This window comes from Anarhichas minor, unplaced genomic scaffold (assembly GCF_050575085.1).
Source record: "Anarhichas minor isolate MPS153535 unplaced genomic scaffold, ASM5057508v1 ptg000014l, whole genome shotgun sequence".
NCBI lineage: Eukaryota > Metazoa > Chordata > Actinopteri > Perciformes > Anarhichadidae > Anarhichas > Anarhichas minor.
The window spans coordinates 8,220,983-8,243,662 of NW_027466460.1; the positions used below are offsets into that span (position 1 = coordinate 8,220,983).

Consider the following 22,680-nt stretch of genomic DNA (forward strand, 5'->3'; position numbering starts at 1 on the left):
TTTCATGTGATTTTTGGGTTCTGTGTTGTATTATTTGCTGCTTGAAATTTATGTATTTTTAGCCAAAAAAGTGTAGGCCTAAATCAGGAGCCTGTGCCACAAGCTATTATGATGGTATCCAGCTAACTTGAAAGATTAGCTCACACACCCTCCTCGAACCTTTGAAATCAAGTCTAGTGCTTTTCATGGTGAGAGGTGGTTGTTATATTTGCCTTTTGTCATTAAATGTGTCTTAAAGTGGTTAGTAGTACTGTTATGTAAGTAAAAATGTGTGTGTAAAGAAAGCCAAAGACAATAATAAAATAATAACATAATTTAGATTTGAGACGCAGGCCTCAGGTCCTGGTGATTCTTCATAGTACAGTAGTAGTTTATTGGAGAATGCATAAGGGCACTGGGACTACAGTTGTGTTCTCCACTTCACTCATTTATTTGATAACATCAAAGAAATTAATTTAACAAAAATTGCAATTGCATGCAAGAATAAAGAGCTCCTAAAATTTAAACAAACAATGAGTGGTTATTAAACGGCTCTGAATTAGTGCAAGATCAATTTCTGTGCTTTAGCTTTTTAGTATCTTCAAATATGGGATCTAGGGCCAACCACTTCCTCTGGATGAAGTAACAAAATGTACCAATAATTTCTCTCATGCTAGAATAGCCGGATAAAAGTATCAAACCACCTGTTAAAATGCTCAGGAAATGACTACTGGCCCACCCACATTTTCAGTGCTTCCTACACATTACATTGCACAACTACTTCCACTGAATAAATAAATAAATGATAATACAACGCTGTATTGGCTATTGACAGTGTGGTTTTTTGAGAAGACAAACCATGAAGATTTAGGACTGCAGTTCGATTTGTAAACACGATATTGCAATGACTGCTTTTAGTTTGAACATACTTTGAAAATCCAGTGTAACCAGCTAAGAAGATGAAATGAAACAGGCGTCCTACAAGCCACAGCGGTCAGAGATGAAGGCCAAGATGTAACAAGTTGAGCACGGCTTTTCCGGAGCCCGTTATTGCACGCCAAATGCAATCTCCAGAGGGGGAGTCTCTGGGGACCGTTGGTGACTCAAGTCGTTCACCTCTGAATGTGTGGCGAAGGTCCAAGAATGATTAAATGAATCAGTGCAGAGAATAATACAACCTCTGCAAAAAAAAGGGATGTATTGGCTTTTGATAGTGTGGTATGAAACTACATTGAAAGTTATTTTCAACCAAGTAAAATCCAGCACCACTCTTTGATGTCATGAGCTGCCATTATTAGCTGTGGGTAAACTAAATGGAGGGAAGCCTCCAGGTAAAATAAATACACAGGCGGTATACATCACATGGTAGCAGGATGGCTTTGTTGAGAAATGATCCCATTGTTTATTCTGCTCACTCTGTTTCAATCACAACCCCGGCTTGATAAGATAAAAAAATAGATGGGCAGGCGGATCTTGTGTTCTTTTTACATGAAAGTCTCAAAGTTCCCAGAGAGATAATCCATTTTAATCTGGTTTCATTATTAACAAAGTTACATCATCATTGGGTTGAGTACATCGATAATTATCAGAACATCAGAATCCTATCACCACTGAGTTTCATAGACAATATGACACAAGACAAGCACAGCACAAGGCTGATCTGTCGGAGCAAAAGTTGTGATGAGTCAACTGTGGTGGAAATTAATGTATTTCCTTGTGAGAAATCAAAAGTATCTTAAGCTCTCTGTCTTTAAGAATTCATTACAGGATAAGATATAGAAAAATTATTTATTGTGTACAAGTCATCAAACATGATTCAATGAATACTAACAGAGTCAACTAAAAACAAACAGAGTCACAGATGTTGGGACCTGACCATGTGGCCTCGCTATGTGCTTTGAGACAAAGAACATCAGGCCTTCCTTTTTGCCGAGCAAAGGGTTTATCCTGATTCGAGTTTGATAAAGACCAAACCCCCACTAAGAAAAGTTCACATCAAGGTGTGAACTCGTCACGCAATGCAACACTGCAATCTAATTGGCCGAGAGCCAAATACTCCCCAGGACCCCTGTGGTTCAGCCAGTGTTGCCAATTTAGCGACTTTTTTTGTAGATGACTCCCTCCGGGGACTGTAGTTTTACATTGCAGGGAAACGAGGTGTCTTCTGGTATTTCTCTCTCTTTATTGAGAAAAGTTCATATTTGTGCTGTCAAATTTCACTATGACCCTGAAATTCTGTCTCTTGTGTTATCATATACTGAATGCAAGCAAAACTGCAGAGCAATATCACACTCTTTATGATTGAACCAATCTATGAACTGTCTGAAACAATGGATATCCGCAGCCCCAAATGGGCCCCAAAAAAAATTGCCTCGCGCTACGCATGCAAACATGCCACTCTTCTTGGGGCTAAGCCCCCCTCTTTCTTTGAATCCTAGAAACGCCCCTGCTGACATGTATTTTCATATATTTACAGGTCAACTGACTTTAAACAGAAACATGTTAGATATAACATCTGTATTCACTTGAGAAGCCTTAGTAACTGTAAAATGCAGACATTTGATTGTAGTCGGTAATGAGTTTTTTTCATGCTTCTATTGTTAAAATGGCGGAGGTCATTGAAATACTTCTGCTGACTAACGCTAATCTAAAAGACAGTACGGTTCTATGAGAGCTGAAGTTAGTTTCATCTGAATTGAGGGAATGGTTATAGCAACGTAGTTAAGGAATGAGCCAGTGTCAGGCTGGAGAGCTAATTACATGTACTGCTATTTGATTGCTAATCGCTGCTAGCATGCTAACGTATTAGCTTATGTTATTAATACCACATGCTATCCCTCCAAAGCCACGGGGTCAGATGAGAATGTTTTAAGCTATATCTTTTACAAAATAAGAGTTCAGTCAGTATTCACTGTTGATGCTTCTTTATTATCATTTCTGTGAGAAATCATGTGAAAAGAGAATTTAGACTGGTATGGAAAGTAATGTGTTTATGGCATTTTATCTGAGTTGGCAATGAAAGTGAAATGTTTGCTGAGTTATATTTGTTATAGAGTAGCTAACGTAAGTAGAGCAGAAGAAAGCCGTCAGTACATGATGAGCAAAGTGTAATCAGAACAGAGAGCGCTTCTGACCTGACCTGATGTATTTTCATATATTTGCAGGTAATTAAATGTGTTGCACTAGAGTGAGCTTCGTGTCATTCTTGGTCCTGTAACAAATGGCTACAACACAACACATATGCTGTAGAGTTGTCCCAGAAAAAATAACAGATAAAATCATTCTTGTGTTGAAAAAGCAAAAGCAAATGTAAGATGTGGCTTATGATTAAAAAACAGTACATTTTTACTTCAGTTAAATCAATCAGCATACAACAATCACACGCAGTGTTGAATTTGGCCAACATCTGTGGAGGTCACACCTTCTAATATTCAAGTGCTAACACTATTTTCTATCACCTTTGGATCCAGGTATGTGTATGGGACATCCATATTCTTGTTTCTGTCTGTGATCTCCTCACTTAACACTTGAAGCTCTCCTTGAAAATCCTCCATCAGCTTGCAGGGCATCTTCTCACTAAAAAGCTCCTCTGGGTACTGGCCAAGAAAGACCTGATGACATTAATGATACATTTAAAAAAAGAAATGTTTAGAATGTTTTAAAACAGACTTTTGGCAATATACAGTAATGTACAGTTTCAGTTGGCGGGACTCAAATGACCTAAACTTAAAACAACTTGAATATGAATTTAATTTATGTGATTAAAGACTTGGGCACTTACAGAGTCAGTGGACTGGCTGCTGAGTAGCCACACGGTGGCAAGTATCTGAACCGTTGCGTTGACATCAGGGAATGTCTCCAGCATCGTGGCCTCACTTGTTGTCCCCTTTGTGGTTGGTGGAGGACGTTGTAGGGTGAGGGGATTGTTGGGCATCCAGCCAGCGTAGTCATACTGTGAAGAATGAATGATTGACAGATGACTGATTAATACAGTTTGAAGCTATGCCATGTGTCAGTCCGTCTACTACTTTGGTCCACACTGAAATATTGGATTGGAACAAAGACATTCATGGTCCCCAGAGGATGAATCCTAATGACTTTGGTGATCCACTGATTTTTCCTCTAGCGCCGACATGAGGAGAACATTCTTGGTTCTCAGAGGAATGTCTCGAGAACTTTCAGCTGGATCATCATTCAATTTGGTTCAGACATTCATGTTTACCTCCGGACGAATTGTAATAACTTTGGTGATCCTATGATTTGATCTATCAGATCAAATTTATTGTTTTTATTGTTTATAGCTCAAAGCATCACCGTGCCAAAGTGCAGCCTCACAGTCCTGCTAGCATGGCTGTATACTCTTGTTTATGTTAGACTTGCTAACAGTAAAAACCTCATGAACCCATTCCACAAAAAGAACATTATTATAACTGAATTAAAAGACCGTACCTGTCCAGCATTCACAGCTGAGTGCTGTCCTGAGCAGGTGAAGATCACCATGGTGACAAACTTGACCAACTCAGCCACGGTGGTGAAGATCTCTGGAATTCCTGACAATTAGAGGTAATAAACTGCATTTAGATGTCTGGAAGATACAATTTAAGTTTGACTTCTGTTTGCATTAAGATCATATAATGGTTCATAAATGTGCACATTCATCATCATCATTAAGATGTATCTTGTCTTTAAGCCCACCTGTGCCGGCTTGGGAAAGGAATCCATGTTCAAAAATGTCCAACATCCACTTCTGCAGTTCAGAGTCTTTCTGGACCTCAGTGTCATTCTTGTAGTAGAAGCTCAGCACTCCCTTCACAAACCTTTGACAAATGTGGATAAGTTCTGTTAAACACATTTCCAGTTGAATTATGTTTTTGTTTTTTTAATAAACACTGCAGTAGTAAGACATTCTTTTGTAAGACAATTTAAGGCCATCTCTTTAGAACGATCAGTTCTGTTCTTTTTAAGAATTTGGTGTAATAGCTTATTCAACACAGTAGATCAAACAATTTTTAAAGAAATAATGTGACATTTTCTGAAACTTGCCCATTGTCTCTCTTGTTGAGAGTGAGATGAGAATATCAATATCACTCTCATATCTGTGCGTTAAGTATAGCTCTACAACCTGGTGGCAATCAGCTTAGCTTAGCATAAAGACTGGAAACAGTTAGCCTGGCTAGCTTTATGTTTACAAAAAATATACCTACCAGCACCTCTAAATTGTATTAATTAACACATTGTATTCATTTAATTTAAACTATACCAAAGCAGGAAATAAATTAGTGACATGCCGCATTTTATTCTTGGTAAACAGTTGCCAGGTGCAGGGACTTCCTGGAGTCATCTGGCTCTCTGGCAACCTCACAGTGACGACAAATAACCAGGATTAAACAAACAATATAAAATGTTGGAGGTGCTTTACAGGCGTTGGGAGGCCCATTCTTTGATATTTTGAGAGATCTTCCAGTCTTTGTGCTGAGCTTGGATAATCACCTCTTCATTGTAGCTTCATACTTAACACACAAACATGAGAGTGGTTTTGATCTTCTCATCTCTTGGCCAACTCTTGGAGAGAAATTAAAAACTTGTATTTCTGTATGTGTTGATTTATTCCTTTTAATTAACCTGAAAATAAATGTATATTTCATATTCTGTAACTCCATTACAGTGCCCTCTGTCATAATACAAGTTATTACATTCAGACATCACCTGTCTTTGTGTCAACCACACTAATGATTGCTTTTTATTGAAACTGAAGCCTTAAATGTTGAAGGGTAGGGACGCCCCTTCTCTAATCTCGCAGAAGTTCTCAATCAAAGTAGTTCAAGCTGGTTCATTCAGAAAATTTTACAACCAACTGCCAATCTACTCAATTAAGAGGCAGATCACTCATTTACTGAATTGTCATATTTTAAGGCATTGTTCGTCGAACTTGCAGCAGTGCCTCTGGTGACTGCTATGGAGGATATGTTTCAAGATAAATGGACTAACTGCTAACATTATGCAAAGAAACTGTTCGTAAAGGGCAAAAGAAGGGAAAAACCTTACACATGTTGCAGCTTTATGAGAAACCAACTGAGTTACATAAGATAATAAAAGCTAGCTAGTAGGGAAGGCAGGATTTAGAGCTCTTGTTTTCCAATACCAGGACACCTGTACTACCTGTGGATGATATCCCAAAGCTTGAGTCCATCATCCCTGTAGTAGAAGTTCGGTACATCCTCCAGCCCACGCTCAGCAATGTCATCTGGTATGCAGAGGGAGCTGTAGGTCACTTTGGACAGTGACTCCTTCAGGAGTGTCTCCACACCCTCTCCACCAGAAGCTGCAAACTAGGAGACATTCAAATATGTAAGGATTATAGTTAGAGTTAAATAATGTACATGACACTGAAAATGTAAAAAGATGTTTAGATATTTAGATGTTTGTCTTTTCGTACCCTAGTGAAATCTCCAATCTTAGATATCAGAAGACGTCGAGCCAAGATGTTGATGTGTAGAGTGTAGCGAGTGTGAGGTACAAGGAGCTAAGAGAAAGAGGAAAACTCTGTGAACTTCAAAGCACATATCTTGATGCTTCTATACCATTCAGCAGCGTCACATTTTTGAAAATATATGCACACTAACATTATGATTCATCATCTTTGGAAGACACAAAAATCAGCAACTTGAAAAAATTACAACGCCAGTAAAAGTTCAGTATTCTCCCTTTCAGTTACCTTGTACAGCGGATGCACCATGGGCATGTTGCGCAGCAGTGACACTGCAAAAACTTCAGCCAGCAAATGAGTGCGCAGCAGGTGAACGTTGAGTTCATGCTCGTTGAAATCTGCACTTCTCACAAAAATCTTGGCTGTCAACCAGTCGTACTCAGAGTCAGTAGGAAAGAAGATGGGATTATCATCTGCTGGAATCTGCTTCAGCTGCAGGAGAAGGAAGGGAGGTGTCGTTAATTCAATCCATTCAATATATTACCAGTAGTGGTCAATAACGTTAAAGGATTCTCTGAAATTGTTGTATGTTTACTTTAGGTTTCATCTGCTTTTCAGTTAGATACTCTGTTGATCTCTAAGAGCAAATTCATAATTTCTTTGACTCCCATGTCAGAGCACAGGGTCAACTTGAGAACAGAATCCCGACTTCAATGATCTAATGCCTAAATTCTCATGTTTTTGGCCGAGGGAAAAGGGAGGCAATCTGGCAATTGCAATGAAAAGACTTTATATAATGTTTTTTCTCTGATCCACATTATTCATATACTGTATGTTTTCACTCTATTTGTGTAATTTAACTAAAGGTAATTCTGTCTTCTCTGTACATATGTCATCTATAGTGTTGCATGTCTGTCCGTCCTGGTAGAGTCATCACTACAATAAGATATTTGAGTGTTAATCTCACCTGAATAGCAATTGGCATCAGCTGATCATCAGGTGTTTTGTGAAGCAGGACGAGGGGAGCCATCAAGTACTGCTTCTTCCCGTTGATGATACTTGTTTTCAGCCCATCCAAACGCTTGTAGTCACACAGGAATATGTTGCCTTCCTGTTTAAAACTTTTTTTTTCAGTTTAAAATTGTATTCACATGCATACAGTGTGAATATTAATCATACAAAGTAAACGTTAGTGAATGTAAGTGCAACATGCTTTTTCAAATTGAACATGTCATGAAGCAAAATATGACTCTAAGATCAATCAAAGTCAAGACATTCACCTTCATTTCATCTGCCAAGGTACGCTGACCACCGAGGGAGACCATGTCATCACTGACAGGAAAGTTATTGGGCAGGACTGAACAACGTTGGATCAACATGGGGTTCAGACCGTTTAGAAACTGGTAGCCAAAGAAAGCATCCTCCTTCCAATGATCCTGGACATATGCTAGAAAAAAAAGTTAAACTTCATTGAGTTATAAACTTTGTGCTAGAAAAACTTCCTCTATCACAGTTATCAGCTTCACTCTACACTGTATGTGAAACTGGAAAATGGCAAACAATGTGTTGCACAGACTGCAGTCACAGACATGGTTGGACACTGTTTATAGTTGCTTCAAAGTCTTAATTGTATGCAATTGGTTAAAATGAATAATTAAATAAGTAAATGTAAACTAATATGCAAAGCTCCTGGTTAGCTCCAGTCGTATATTTAGAAATGTTTTATATCCAGCCATGTTCTCCTGAAGGAGAATGTCTTTGTTTGTTTGTTTCTTACATGAATTAATGGCTGAGAGGTTTGTATTTAACAGTATATAGTTTGCATCTTGCAATAAATATTGATATGTTCTTGATCACTTTGTGTTGTGTCTATTTGCCTCTTCTGTTGAAAAACTGTGTTTTGAGGCAGTGATGGCCTTTCAAAGTCATTTATAAATGCTTTGTAAGGCATAAATAGTCATCACTTTAGATGAAGTCACGCAAAACACTTTACTAATGAGTAGTAACTACCTTAATTAATCATGAATTAACCATGAATTGCAGTATTAATATGCGTTTATAAAGCATATATTAACATAGTCCCTAATCATAAATCATTATATATATATATATATAAATGGATGAATAATGTACATCTAAATACTTTCTTAATCATTTACTTACACTTTATAAAATGATCGTATTAATCATCTACAACTCCTTAATAGTTGGTTTGTAATATATATAATACTTAATTTACAAATGGGCAATCCATCATTTCTAAAGTATGAAAACACAATCATGAAACACATAATAGACGAGCTTATTAATCAAGAATAAAACATTTATAACTGTTATGAATTGCATTCTATTGAGTGTTAATGTAGGAACAATGCTTTATAAATGATGGATTAAGTATTTATTCATACTTAACTAATGCTTCATAGTGTGTAGTTATTATAAAGTGTTACCCAAGTACTTCATAAAACTACCATGATAGTACCTGATATGTCAGTCTGGTGGCAGCAGAACACCCGATCGATAGCATCCATATCAGGCCAGTTCTCCGTAGAGTCAGAAAGTTTGTTCAGTTCCAGCATTTCCAGGCTAGAAAATAAAAGCATAAATTAACTTTATTATTATGCCTTGAATCATTTTCATAGGCTGGTACAGTTACAGATATCTGACAGAATTGAAGACCTCACCTATTTTTTGCTGTGAAGCGAAACTCTGTTTTCTTGGTGAAGGAGAACTTGACCTCTAAAGGCAGAGAAAGAGGGAGCTTTGCCTTCATGCAGTGGGGTACTCCCTCTACATACACATCCCAACTGGTAAATAGAGAAGCACTGAGTAATGAGGAACTTTGCACATGAGATACCAGTGAATAAGCAGTTTTAATTTAATATGTAAGCATAATATACTCAACTTGACTTCAATATTGCAAAATACATTTCAATAAACCCTGGCAGGTGTAACAGTGTCATATGGTGGTTAATTTTCACCCAAAAGGGCGTTGATGAATGTTAGTTTTGGGGTGTTTAAAGTTAAAAAGTGTATAAGCTCTGATTGCTCACCGATAGTCTTCCTTTCGCTGCTTCAGCTCCTGCTCCCGACTGTACTTGCCAAGAAAATGGTCGTCTTCAATTCTCAGAGCTTGAAGAAAGAAATTACAACAAGGTTTTAAATCGTTGATAAATACAGCGAGTTGGTTACTCCAGCCTCCTTATAGACCAGCATTTCCTTCTTTTATGTCTTCTGTGGTCAGTGAACAGCGTACAGGATGTCTGACAAGTCTAATTCACACAAACCTGTTCCCTCTCTGAAGCGGTGCACTTCATTGTCAGTGATCCAGCGGTAGATGGGAAAGTTGTAGGCGACTTTCTCAGGGGATATCACTCCCACCTTGGCAGGGAACCAAGTGTCTTCATGGAAGAGTGGGAGAGGCTGTTTATCTATCTCAATCAGGACCAGCTTTCCAATGGAGACGGGGCAGGACACAGTAAAACTGGCCACCTGGAGTAATGACAGAAATGGGTTGCGTATTTGATAACCAAGAAGTGAACTGTAACATTCCAATAGTTAGCATACAATACTGAATGTAGAAGGATGGACAAAATAACATTTATTCAATGCATGAATATAAAATATAATAACATTCATTTGGAGCTCAATATGTGGACTTTTTTTGTTGCTTTGGTCACATTTCAAGCCGCAAGTTAAAGAGTTACAGAGCAGCACATATCCTGTTGCTGCACAGTGTGAGTTGACGAGGGTTTACATCAGCTTCTCTAAATTGATATTCAATTCAATAATCTGAAGTTGAAGAAGAGTGATATACATTTAGAGAAGGATATTTCAGACTTACTGCTCCTCTGATGAAGTTTATAGCCCCTTTGGGGCTTTTGAGCCAGGTGCGTTTGCTCTCTCCATCTTTGCCCACCAGCTTAATATGGACATTGTTAAAAGTGCTGGCAGTGGAGAGATCGCCAGTGGCCACGGTCACTATATAATTCACCATTTTCACACTGGCAAGCAGAGGAATCCTGGTGGGGAGAGAAAAATAATAACCATGAAAATGACATTGGCAAAAGATATAAGAACTAACATTAATTGTTTTTTCTCACCAATCTATTACAGTCTACTCTTTTAAAAATAATTTCTTGAGCGTCTCTCTTACCTGACCAAGATGCTCCTGTGATGAACTGCTGTCTTGATGTAAGTTGTAGGGGACGTCCACCGAGAGTTTATAAAGCTCAAATATCTATGACTCTAATCATATGTCTGGGGCAGATAAGATTCTAGAGAAGTTGACACTCCCCAGCAAGTTTTTTTCCGTTTAAAAGACGTTCAAAAGACGACTATGTCCCACTGGTCACATCAGGTAATGTGGGAGCATTCTATTTGTGGGGTATAATATGTATCTATCTGTGCATGTACATATCTGTCACCCTCTACTGTTATTTTTATTTTTTGTTTCTGCTGAGAAACAGTCAGTAACGCCCAACAACAAAACATGCCATTGATATCTTTATTTGAAATATCTCCAAGTGCCTATGTGTACCTTTTGATGTGCCTTGTTCTGTCTTGTGTTTGTGTATTGTGGAAAAGACAATAAAAAACATTTGTTAAAAAAAAAAGACGACTATGGCCACTATTGAAAAGATGTTTAAAATTTGTTCAAATGTTACATTTTTTCACCAACTATTTGAAGACGTTGATTGAACCTTCACGTTAAGACCAGATTTTAACGGGATTTGCAATACAACAATGTTTCATCCTCTACATTGTGCTAATAATATTATATCTTTATTTTAGATGTTTACAAAGAAACCACATCAACATTTCTCAGTTGAAAGTCAACATTTCAAATCCCAGTGAAATATGGTCTAGAGTGATGAGTCAACCAGTGCAGGCTAGTTTAAGATTTGTATCTTTGGTAGCTGATGAAGTTATATATTGTTTCTGAAAATATAAAGCCCACTAATAACTAGACTGAGCTAACGGAACTGTTGCTAAAATGCTTGGATTGTTAAATCTGTTTACAGTGTTGTGTTACTGTGTTGAGCAGCCACCATAGTCATACTGTGATGAATGAACACATCAGATCAAAAATATGAAAAAGAATTATGCATAAACCATATCAAATATCAATATTATATCAATAGCATTCATGATTTTTGTGAGTGCTCTATGATATAACTCATTCGTTTGCATTAAAAATGATTCCAAACAAAGAGATAAACAAATTGAAACAATTCATTTTTTGTTTTGTTTTTACCTACAGAAGTGATAGATTGCAACGATGCACCTGTCCTGTGCTGGCCTGATCAAGTGAACCTCACCATTGTTACAAACTTGACCAACTCAGTCACGAGTCTTTATCAAAACAGCAATCATTTATATATTTAGATTAATCAAGAAGAAACCTTGTTTTCTAAAGAATGCACTGTATTATGCAGATCAATTATAAAATGCCTGCCTCGTAGTAGTGGCCATGCACTCCCTTCACAAACCTTTAAGAAAAGTAGAACTCTGCTTGAATTAAATATTTTAAACTAAAGCATTGTGACAAATTCTAATTAAGTTTCAGACCACTATCTGACATATTGTTGCTCTTTCTACAATTTTGTATCATTACTTTGACATCCTTCAGGAACACTCATGTCACATAGCAAATAAAAATGGCAAAACAGTTTGACCTCCCCTTCCTGGAAATGCCTCCTGCAGCAACACAGCATATCAGCATGAAATACATTAAAACATGAGGGACAACATGCAAGAAGCCTTGTTAACAACCCCCAATATAGAGTTGTTCTACTCTTTGCTTGGGGTTGGATTAGATTATTATTCTGCTTATTAAAATGTAAACCACTGTTTCTGCTGTCTCTTTGAGTTCTTTCAAATTGTGAAGGAAGCTTGTTTATTGTGCTGCTTATCACTTAGACTTTCCAAACTGTGGTAGTAGGCGTGGTCTGTGCCTGTCTGCAGGGGAGAGATCTGTGGGAGTGGTTCAGTGGAACAGTGCCATGGTTAGTGTATGTGAATGAGGGATAATTAGCAACAGGTTACAGCTGTGCCAATTAACCAAATAACCTGAACCACTCCCACAGATCTCTCCCCTGCAGCTGAGCACAGACCACGCCCACTACCACATAAACAGTATTTGGTGACGGTAGAAGCCAGTCCCAGCAGAGATGCCTACATTTCAAAACAGCCCACAGAACTTGGCTCAGTAACTTGTGTCTCCTTAATATGTAAAACACATAACTTCTTGGGCACCTGGGAACTAAAAAGACTTTCATACACTAGTTGTGTCTGACACAAGGGACACAAATGAACCGACTCAGGACCAGTAGCATTATTATTAGGTGTAGATTTATTTTTTGTTTTTCTCTCTTGTGTGCTCTTGCTCACCAAAAACAAAATAATATGTTGTAAAATAGATATCCATGCATAACATAACCAAAGCTATATTTAGGAATATCCAGTAGTTTCAAGTGTATAAAGCAAAACATGGTTGGTAGGCCCACACTAAAATTTAAGGAAGGAGTACTGATGGTGCTATAAAGAAAAGACTCATGTTAAAATATTTCAAATAAGGCCATAAATCCAATAACCTTGTTCAACAACCTCTGGCCAAATCAATCACACAACTATAACACCGTTACACTGTTGTTTGTTTGGTTAAATCGTTGCACTATTGTTTAGTTAGTTAATATTAATTTGATTCTATTTCATTGTATATATTGTGCATTTTATATTTTTATATTTTATACTGTTATTTGTATTGCTTACCTCTTACCATAAATGCTGCTGTAGCGAAAAAATGTCCCCTTCCGGGATTAATAAAGTATCTATCTAGCTATCTATCTATCTTTCTTTAAACAAACTCTGTGCCATCACATGTTTAACTCTAATATTGTGTATATTTGTAGGTCAGTCTCCCCTGAATAGCAATCAGCATCAGCTTATCATCAGGGGTATTATGGAGCAAGACAAGGGGAGACATCCAGTACTGCTTCTTCCCATTGATGACATTTGTTTTTACTCCATCTAAATGTTTTTTGTCACACAGTGTCGTCTGTCTGTCTGGAATTTTAGATCAAATAGAATTTTCACATTTTGGCAAGATGAAAAATGAAGTGTAACAGGCCAGTCACAAATTAAATATTGTACAGTACTGATGTGGACTTTGGAAGAAACTATTGTCAGGGTTTGACCTTTAACTGTTACAATAACTCTTTGCAATATAACAGACTGTTGCCTTTATTTGACAGAGAACCTTGTAGAAATGTTGGACAGAAATTCTTTTTTTAGACAACCTTACATTTTGGGGACAGTTGGGGACATGTATTTGGGCTGGTTCTGCCAATATTTACATATTGGGTTGGGACTCTTAGCTTCACCTCCTTCACTCTACTGTACTTGCCTACATGATGATTATCATCAAAGATTCTTAGAGCTAAGGAAAAGATAGGATTAAAAATTAGCCATTTCTTCTCTTGTATGTTTGGGGGACAGTAAAAGTGTAAACAGCAAGATATAATGTAATAGGCAAGTACAGTTTCACAAAACCTGTTGCATATCTGAACAGTTGTACCTCGCTGTCGGTGACACGGTGGTAGATAGAAAAGTTGTAGATGACTCCCTCCGGGGACTGTACTTTTAGATTGCAGGGAAACCAGGTGTCTTCTGGGAACAGAGCGAGAGACTTTTTTGTCACCTCAATCTACACCAGCTTTCAAAGAGAGGTGGGGCAAGACACAGAAAATGTTGACTCAAGCATATGTTTATATGCACCATGTTTAATTGTATTTCTTTAGCACATGCAGTTCACTGAAAGAAGCTTGATTAAAAGTTGTGTCTGTTGATGACACAGAGCTATAGTTATTTCTCACAAAAAATATATATTTATTGCTCTCTATCAATTGGCACAGAACAAATAAGCTCACAAAGACAACTGGCTGTAGATGAATTAGCAGTGAATGGCTACAACACAACACATATGCTGTAGAGTTGTCCCAGAAAAATTAACAGATAAAATCATTCTTGTGTTTAGAAAGCAAAAGTAAAGCAAATTGACACCTTTGCAACTGTATTTTGATTATCTCTACTGTATTGACGAACGAAGAAAATGTAAGGTGTGGCTTATGATTTAAAACGGTACATTTTTACTTCAGTTAAATCAATCCTACAACGATCACATGCAGTGTTTCTTTCCACTAAAAAACAGAACAGGCAGTTCTTACCTTTCTCACTTTTGTTAATAGCAAGCTGAATTTGGCCAACATCTGTGGAGGTCACACCTTCAGATATTCAAATGGCCACACTATTTTCTACCACCTTTGGATCCAGGTATGTGTATGGGACCTCCAGAATATTGTTTCTGGCATTGATGATTGCACTTAACACTTGAAGCTCTCCTTGAAAATGCTTTATCAGCTTGCAGGGCATCTTCTCACTAAAATGCTCCTCTGGGTACTGGCCAAGAAAGACCTGATGACATTAATGATACATTTAAAAAAATAAATGTTTAGAATGTTTAAAAACAGACTTTTGGCAATATACAGTAATGTACAGTTTTAGTTGGCGGGACTTGAATGACCTAAACTTAAAACAAGTTGAACATGAATTTAAGTTATGTGATTAAAGACTTGGGCACTTACAGAGTCAGTGGACTGCCTGCTGAGTAGCCACACGGTGGCAAGTATCTGAACCGTTGCGTTGACATCAGGGAATGTCTTCATCATCGTGGCCTCACTTGTTGTCCCCTTTGTGGTTGGTGGAGGTCGTTGTAGGGTGAGGGGATTGTTGGGCATCCAGCCAGCGTAGTCAAACTGTGAAGAATGAATGATTGACAGATTATTGATTAATACAGTTTGAAGCTACGCCATGTATCAGTCTGTCTACTACTTTGGTCCACACTGAAATATTGGATTGGAACAAAGACATTCATGGTCCCCAGAGGATGAATCCTAATGACTTTGGTGATCCACTGATTTTAACTCTAGTGCCGACATGAGGAGAACATTCTTGGCTTTCAGAGGAATGTCTCGAGAACGTTCAGCTGGATCATCATTAAATTTGGTTCAGACATTTATGTTTACCTCAGGACGAACTGTAATAACGTTGGTGATCCTATGACTTTTCATATATCAGATCAAAGTTTTTATTTGTCCAATACTCTGTCTTATGACCAAATACCTTCAAAACTAATGACATTCCTACCAGCCTCAGCTGTACTTTGTGTTTTCTGCTGATTAGAAAAAGCTTGCTGATGCTCGCATTGTTAACATGTTAAACGAATATTGTTATTTCATGAACATTATACCTGCTAAAAGTTAGCATGTTAGCGTTGCCATTGCTAGTATGTTAGCATTTGTTGTTTACAGCTCAAAGCATCGCCGTGCCAAAGTGCAGCCTCACAGTCCTGCTAGCATGGCTGTAGACTCTTGTTTATGTTAGACTTGCTAACAGTAAAAACCTCATGAACCCATTCCACAAATATAGCATAATTATAACTGAATTGAAAGACCTTACCTGTCCAGTGTTCACAGCCGAGTGCTGTCCTGAGCAGGTGAAGATCACCATGGTGACAAACTTGACCAACTCAGCCACGGTGGTGAAGATCTCTGGAATTCCTGACAATTAGAGGGAATAAACTGCATTCAAGATGTCTGGTGGACAACATTTAAGTTTGACTTCTGTTTGCAGTAAGATCATATAATGGTTCATAAATGTGCACATTCATCATCATTAAGACTGAGCCTGTCTTTAAGCCCACCTGTGCCGGCTTGAGAAAGGAATCCATGTTCAAAAATGTCCGAAATCCATTTCTGCAGTTCAGAGTCTTTCTGGACCTCAGAGTCATTCTTGTAGTAGAAGCTCAGCACTCCATTCACATACCTTTGACAAATGTGGATAAGTTCTGTTAAACACATTCCTAGTTGAATTATGTTTTTTTAAATCCACACTGCAGTAGTAAGACATTATTTTGTAAGACAATTTAAGGCCATCGGAATGATCAGTTCTGCTCTTTTTAAGAATTTGGTGCAATAGCTTATTCAACTCAGTAGATCAAACAACTTTAAAGAAATAATATGACATTTTCTGAAACTTGCCCATTGTCTCTCTTGTTGAGAATGAGAATATCGATATCATCAAATTGCATTAACATGAAAGAAATTATGTAAAGAAACTGTTTGTAAAGGGTAAAAGAAGGGAAAAACCTTACACATGTTGCAGCTTTATGAGAAACCAACTGAGTTACATAAGATAATAAAAGCTAGTAGAGAGGGAGGATTTAAAGCTCTTGTTTTCCAATACCAGGACACCTGTACTACCTGTGGATGATATCCCAAAGCTTGAGTCCATCATCCCTGTAGTAGAAGTTCGGTACATGCTCCAGCCCACGCTCAGCAATGTCGTCTGGTATGCAGAGGGAGCGGTAGGTCACTGAGGACAGTGATCTCTTCAGGAGAGTCCTCATACCCTCTCCACCAGAAGCTGCAAACTAGGAGAAATTTAAATATGTAAGGATTATAGTTAAAGATAAATAATGTACATGACACTGAAGATTTTAAAAAAATGTTTAGGTATTTAGGTGTTTGTCTTTTTGTACCATAGTGAAAGCTCCAGTCTCAGATATTAGAAGACGTCGAGCTAAGTTGTTGATCTGTAGAGTGTAGCGAGTGTGAGGTACAAGGAGCTGAGAGAAAGAGGAAAACTCGGTTAACTTCAAAGCACACATCTTGATGCTTCTATACCATTCAGCCGTGTCACATTTTTTAAAATATATACACACTAACATTATGATTCATGATCTTTGGAAGACACAAAAATCAGCAACTTGAATAAATGACAACTCCAGTAAAAGTTCAGTATTCTCCCTTTCAGTTACCTTGTACAGCGGATGCACCATGGGCATGTTGCGCAGCAGTGACACTGCAAAAACTTCAGCCAGCAAATGAGTGCGCAGCAGGTGAACGTTGAGTTCATACTCGTTGAAATCTGCACTTCTCACAAAAATCTTGGCCGTCAACCAGTCGTACTCAGAGTCAGAAGGAAAGAAGATGGGATTATCATCTGCTGGAATCTGCTTCAGCTGCAGGAGAAGGAAGGGAGGTGTGGTTAATTCAATCCATTCAATATATTACCAGTAGTGGTCAATAACGTTAAAGGATTTTCTGAAATTGTTGTATGTTTACTTTAGGTTCCATCTGCTTTTCAGTTAGATACTCTGTTGATCTCTAAGAGCAAATTCATAATTTCTTTGACTCCCATGTCAGAGCACAGGGTCAACTTCAGAACAGAAACCTGACTTCAATGATCTAATGCCTAAATTCTCATGTTTTTGGCCAAAGGAAAAGGGAGGCAATCTGGCAATTGCAATGAAAAGACTTTATATAATGTTTTTTCTCTGATCCACATTATTCATATACTGTATGTTTGCATTATATTTGTGTAATTTAACTAAAGGTATTTCTGTGTTCTCTGTACATATGACATCTATAGTGTTGCATGTCTGTCCGTCCTGGAAGAGTCATCACTACAATAAGATATTTGAGTGTTAATCTCACCTGAATAGCAATTGGCATCAGCTGATCATCAGGTGTTTTGTGAAGCAGGACGAGGGGAGCCATCAAGTACTGCTTCTTCCCGTTGATGATGTTTGTTTTCAGCCCATCCAAACGCTTGTAGTCACACAGGAATATGTTTCCTTTCTGTATTTAATTTTAGTGAGGATGAGAAATAATTTGACTCATATGCATACAGTGTGAATATTAACTGGAAGACACATTTCCTGCAGAAAATGCGCTAGAAAACTGAAAGCTAAGATGAATCGCAAAGCCTTGTTGAAAATACAAAAATGTGAAACTGCCTGAAAAATGTTAAAGCCCAAAAGCATTGAACTACAATGGTTTTGTAATTCAAATAACAGAATGACATAAAAATAACAGTAGTATTAGTTACAATAACTACTGTTATTTTGGAAACAACATGGAGTTGAAGCTGAGGCTCACCTGTCCAACTATACTTCAAAATTCAAGAAACCGTAGCTCCTATTGCCTCAATTTCAGACCGTGAGAGTAAGGACCACTTGATGAACAGATAATGTGACAATTATGCAAAAAAAGGTGGCTTTCGTGTCGATCTAGAGATGGGGTATGGTTTTCTGTGCAAGATCTTTTTGGAGTCAGAATTAACATGGGTCTCTATCGACCAGATAGTTGAAATTCCTCTCACTATTAGGCTGCTGTGGCCAAATGTGTAAATCTGTTCGATTCCATAGTAATATGTCTACGACCAGGACAAGATTAGCTACATTTTGACCAAAACATGATGCAAGAAGAGTAAAAATTCTGGCAAAAAAAAATAAAAAATTCACAAGCTTCTGAAGCTCCTCTCCACTCTGGGCGATGACATCACACGCTCTGAGCTGTGCAATACACACCCATTATAAAGTCAGAAAAGGTCTGAAAAAATGCATTAAACATAAGCTGTGATAGTTTTAAAAAAAGATATCAAAAAGCTGAATCATACACTAATAGTTTATGAACTAATAGTGAACTAATAGTTAGTGTCCGTAGCTGAAATTATTGTGGCATCACCCGGGGCCAGGTGGTAGATGGGTGTTACTTCCCCTTTAAGGATCAGCAGCCACACCACAAGATGGCCGCTGAGGCAACAACTACAGCTCCCAGAAGGTCTCACCACTAACCCAGGTGTAGGTGTTTAAGCCACCTGATTGAGGCCGGACTTAAGGGCTGCAGGAGGAGGGGAGAGAGCACACGGTGTGAAGGAGCACCGAGAACAACACAAAGTAAACTTCCGAACCAGAGTGAAGAGGATCTGAAAGGAAGAAGACCCGGTTGTCGGTAAAAAGCCGAGGACACTCTAAGTTTAGTTTTTTGTCTAATACTGTTCTGCTTAACGAACCATTACCTCCGCTTGGACGCTTTGTTTTGGATTTTTTGATAAAGAGCCTTCCCTGAGTTGCCGAGCAGAATAACAATAAAACGTGACCTTATTCTGAGAACCTTTGATTTTTGTCTGTTTTTGTTAGTTCCCTCGCACCACCCCACCCTAGCCGGCCCTAGTGATCTCTCATGACGTTACAGTATGCGGAACTTTTAGGCTTTCGAAGTTGAAGAAGTTTCAGTAGATTAGGGGATTTGTTTCATAGAGAATCATTGTAAAATAAATATGAATATTGCTTAATATTTCAAAAAGCATAAGAGATAGAAACAAGAAAAGTCATAGCAAAAATGTGCTGAAAGAGCTAAATATTTTGATACCTGAACGGTTTCTGTAGCTGAAAGTATGCAGAAGTAGATGGATGCCGAAAAAAGTACGGAAGAAATATAATAAGTTGTTTAAAGATTCAAAGAACAGTAGTTGGAATGCTGAATCAGCATTCCAACAATTATACTAAATGAACGTAAGTGCAACATGCATTTTCAAATTGAACATGTCATGGAACAAAATATGACTCTAAGATCAATCAAAGTCAAGACATTCACCTCCATTTCACCTGCCAAGCTACACTGACCACCGAAGGAGACCATGTCATCACTGACAGGAAAGTTGTTGGGCAGGACTGAACAACGTTGGATCAACATGGGGTTGACACCGTTTAGAAACTGGTAGCCAAAGAAAGCGTCCTCCTTCCAATGTTTCTGGACATATTCTGAAAGAAAAAGCAGAGTTGACCATTGAGTTTTAAACTTTGTACTAGAAAAGCTTTCTATATCACAGTTATCAGCTTATGTGTTACACAGACATGGTTGGACACTGTTTATAGTTGCTTCAAAGTCTTGATTGTATGCAATTAAATACTGTTAAAAGATTCCTTCTGTGACATTTTTTCCCTGTTTATTAAGCCAAGTAATAAATAGTACCTGATAGTACCTGACATGTCAGTCCGTTTGCAGCAGAACACCCGATGGATAGCATCAATATTAGGCCAGTTCTTTGTGCAGTCAGAAAGTCCCTTCAGTTGCAGCTCAACTAGCCTAAAAAATAAAAGCATAAATTAGCTTTATTATTATGCCTTAAATCATGTTCATAGGCAGGTACAGTTACATAGATATCTGACAGGATTGAAGACCTCACCCAGTGGCTGCAGTGAAAAGAAACTCTGTTGACTTGGTGAAGGAGAACTGGACCTCATCAGGCAGATCCAAAGGGCCCTCTGACCTCATGCAGTGGGGTATTCCCTCTACATACACATCCCAACTGGTAAATAGAGAAGAGCTGAGTATTGGAGAACTTTGCAAAGGTACCAGTGTATAAGCAGTTTTAATAATTTAATATGTAAGCATAATATACTCGACTTCAATTTTGCAAAATCATTTCAATAAACCCTGGCAGGTGTAACAATGTCATATGGTGGTTAATTGTCACCCAAAAGGGCGTTGATGAATGTTAGTTTTGGGGTGCATGAAGTTAAAAATAATGTATAAGCTCTGATTGCTCACCGATAGTCTTCCTCTCGCTGCTTCAGCTCCTGATCCCGACTGTACTTGCCAAGATGATGGTTGTCTTCAAAGATTCCCAGAGCTTGAAGAAAGAAATAACAAGGTTTTAAATTGTTGATAAATACAGCGAGTTGGTTACTCCAGCCTCCTTATAGACCAGCATTTCCTTCTTTTATGTCTTCTGTGGTCAGTGAACAGCGTACAAGATGACAAGTCTAATTCACACAAACCTGTTCCCTCTCTGAAGAGGTGCCCCTCACTGTCAGTGATCCAGCGGTGGATGGGAAAGTTGTAGGTGTCACCCTCAGGGGATTTCACTTCCACCTTGGCAGGGAACCAAGAGTTTTCAAAGGAGATTAAGTGAGGCTGTTTATCTATCTCAATCAGGATCAGCTTTCCAATGGAGACGGAGCAGGACACGGTAAAACTGGCCACCTGGAGTAATGACAGAAATGGGTTGCATATTTGATAACCAAGAAGTGAACTGTAACATTCCGATAGTTAGCATGCAATACTGAATGTAGAAGGATGGAGAATATAACATTTATTCAATGCAAAAATATAATAATTTTTTTAAGCTTATGTGGACTACTTTTTTTGTTGCTTTGGTCACCTTTGAGGCCGTAAGTTAAAGAGTTACAGAGCAGCACATATCCTGTTGCTGCACAGTCTGAGTTGACGAGGGTTTACATCAGCTTCTCTAAATTGATATTCAATTCAATAATCTGAAGTTGAAGAAGAGTGTTATACATTTAGAGAAAGATATTTCAGACTTACTGCTCCACTCATGAAGGATAAAGGCCCTTTGAGGCTCTCGAGCCAGGTGCGTTTGCTCGCTCCATCTGTGCCCACCAGCTTAATATAGACATTGTGAAAAGTGCCGGCAAAGTCGAGATCGCCAGTGGCCACGGTCACGATATAATTCACCAATTTCATACTGGCAAGCAGAGGAATCCTGGTGGGGAGAGAAAAATAACCATGAATCACAATGAAAATGGCATTGCCAAAAGATATAACTAACATTAAATGTTTGTTCTCACCAATCTATTACAGTCTTATCTTTTAAAAATAATTTCATGAAGCGTCTCTCTTACCTGACCAAGATGCTCCTGTGATTAACTGCTCTCTTGATTTAAGTTGTAGGGGACGTCCACCGAGAGTTTATAAAGCTGAAATGTCTGACTCAATCTGATGCAATCAACTTCTTTCAGGAACTGATCTCTCCAATAGTGATAGTATAACACTCCAGCAGTCTGGAGCAGATAAGATTCTGAGAAGGACTTCTGAGTCAGCGAAATGTTTTCCGTTGAAAAGACATACAAGGAAACCACATAAACACTTCTCAATTGAAAGTCAACATTTCAAATCCCAGTGAAATATGGTCTAGACGTGAACATTTGATTGTCTTCAAATAGTCGGTGAAAATGTTTTTTTTTTACTGAAAGGACTTCATGAAATCTAGCTTTTAAATTGTGAAATTAAATTTGTCACGGTATGCCCGTATATAGAAATCCAGTCCATTGGTAGCGGGACGCCAGTAGACAGCAAATAGTGACAGCAAATAGTGACCAGCCTGGCAATGAAGAAGAAATGAAAAGAAAATTGTGCCCTTGCGCCCGAAATAGACATATAGACATATAGACATATAGACATATCTATCTCTCTCTCTCTCTATCTCTCTCTCTTTCTAGTGAAAAATGTAAAATCCTGCTCCAACACCTGGCCTCTGAAGGCCACAAAGTCAGCCTGTCTAAATTGTAATATGTCAAAGAGCATATTACCTTTTTGGGACATGACATTTCTGGTGAAGGGAAA

The 22,680-nt window shown here is 38.2% G+C and overlaps 2 protein-coding genes across 7 annotated transcripts; both read right to left on the reverse strand.

Annotated features, from left to right (window-relative positions):
- Window positions 1-1,748: 1,748 nt before the first annotated feature.
- On the reverse strand, window positions 1,749-10,719 carry LOC142949596 (polyunsaturated fatty acid lipoxygenase ALOX15B-like). Its single transcript, XM_076091327.1, has 15 exons — window positions 10,563-10,719; window positions 10,251-10,428; window positions 9,694-9,898; window positions 9,460-9,538; window positions 9,091-9,213; window positions 8,889-8,992; window positions 7,687-7,853; window positions 7,374-7,517; window positions 6,695-6,898; window positions 6,416-6,502; window positions 6,139-6,308; window positions 4,675-4,796; window positions 4,429-4,529; window positions 3,761-3,931; window positions 1,749-3,590 (listed from the first exon to the last, which is right to left on the reverse strand). The coding sequence occupies exons 2-15, from the start codon at window positions 10,401-10,403 to the stop codon at window positions 3,411-3,413; spliced, it is 2,010 nt and encodes a 669-aa protein (XP_075947442.1). The 5' UTR covers window positions 10,404-10,428; window positions 10,563-10,719; the 3' UTR covers window positions 1,749-3,410.
- A 2,024-nt stretch (window positions 10,720-12,743) lies between these two features.
- LOC142949594 (polyunsaturated fatty acid lipoxygenase ALOX15B-like) lies at window positions 12,744-22,102 on the reverse strand. 6 transcript variants are annotated; one of them, XR_012954052.1, is made up of 16 exons: window positions 21,906-21,951; window positions 21,643-21,820; window positions 21,096-21,300; window positions 20,866-20,947; window positions 20,501-20,623; window positions 20,297-20,400; window positions 19,909-20,075; window positions 17,965-18,108; window positions 17,286-17,489; window positions 17,007-17,093; window positions 16,729-16,898; window positions 16,170-16,291; window positions 15,926-16,026; window positions 15,052-15,222; window positions 14,644-14,881; window positions 12,744-14,077 (listed from the first exon to the last, which is right to left on the reverse strand). XR_012954052.1 is itself a non-coding variant. In XM_076091324.1 (15 exons), exons 2-15 carry the CDS (start codon window positions 21,799-21,801, stop codon window positions 14,702-14,704), a joined length of 2,019 nt encoding a protein of 672 aa, XP_075947439.1. In that variant the 5' UTR covers window positions 21,802-21,820; window positions 21,960-22,102; the 3' UTR covers window positions 14,171-14,701. The 6 variants fall into 6 exon arrangements, 2 of the variants coding, with proteins under 2 accessions (XP_075947439.1, XP_075947438.1); XR_012954050.1 differs by having other exon boundaries at window positions 12,744-14,123; XR_012954051.1 differs by having other exon boundaries at window positions 14,635-14,881.
- Window positions 22,103-22,680: the final 578 nt, after the last annotated feature.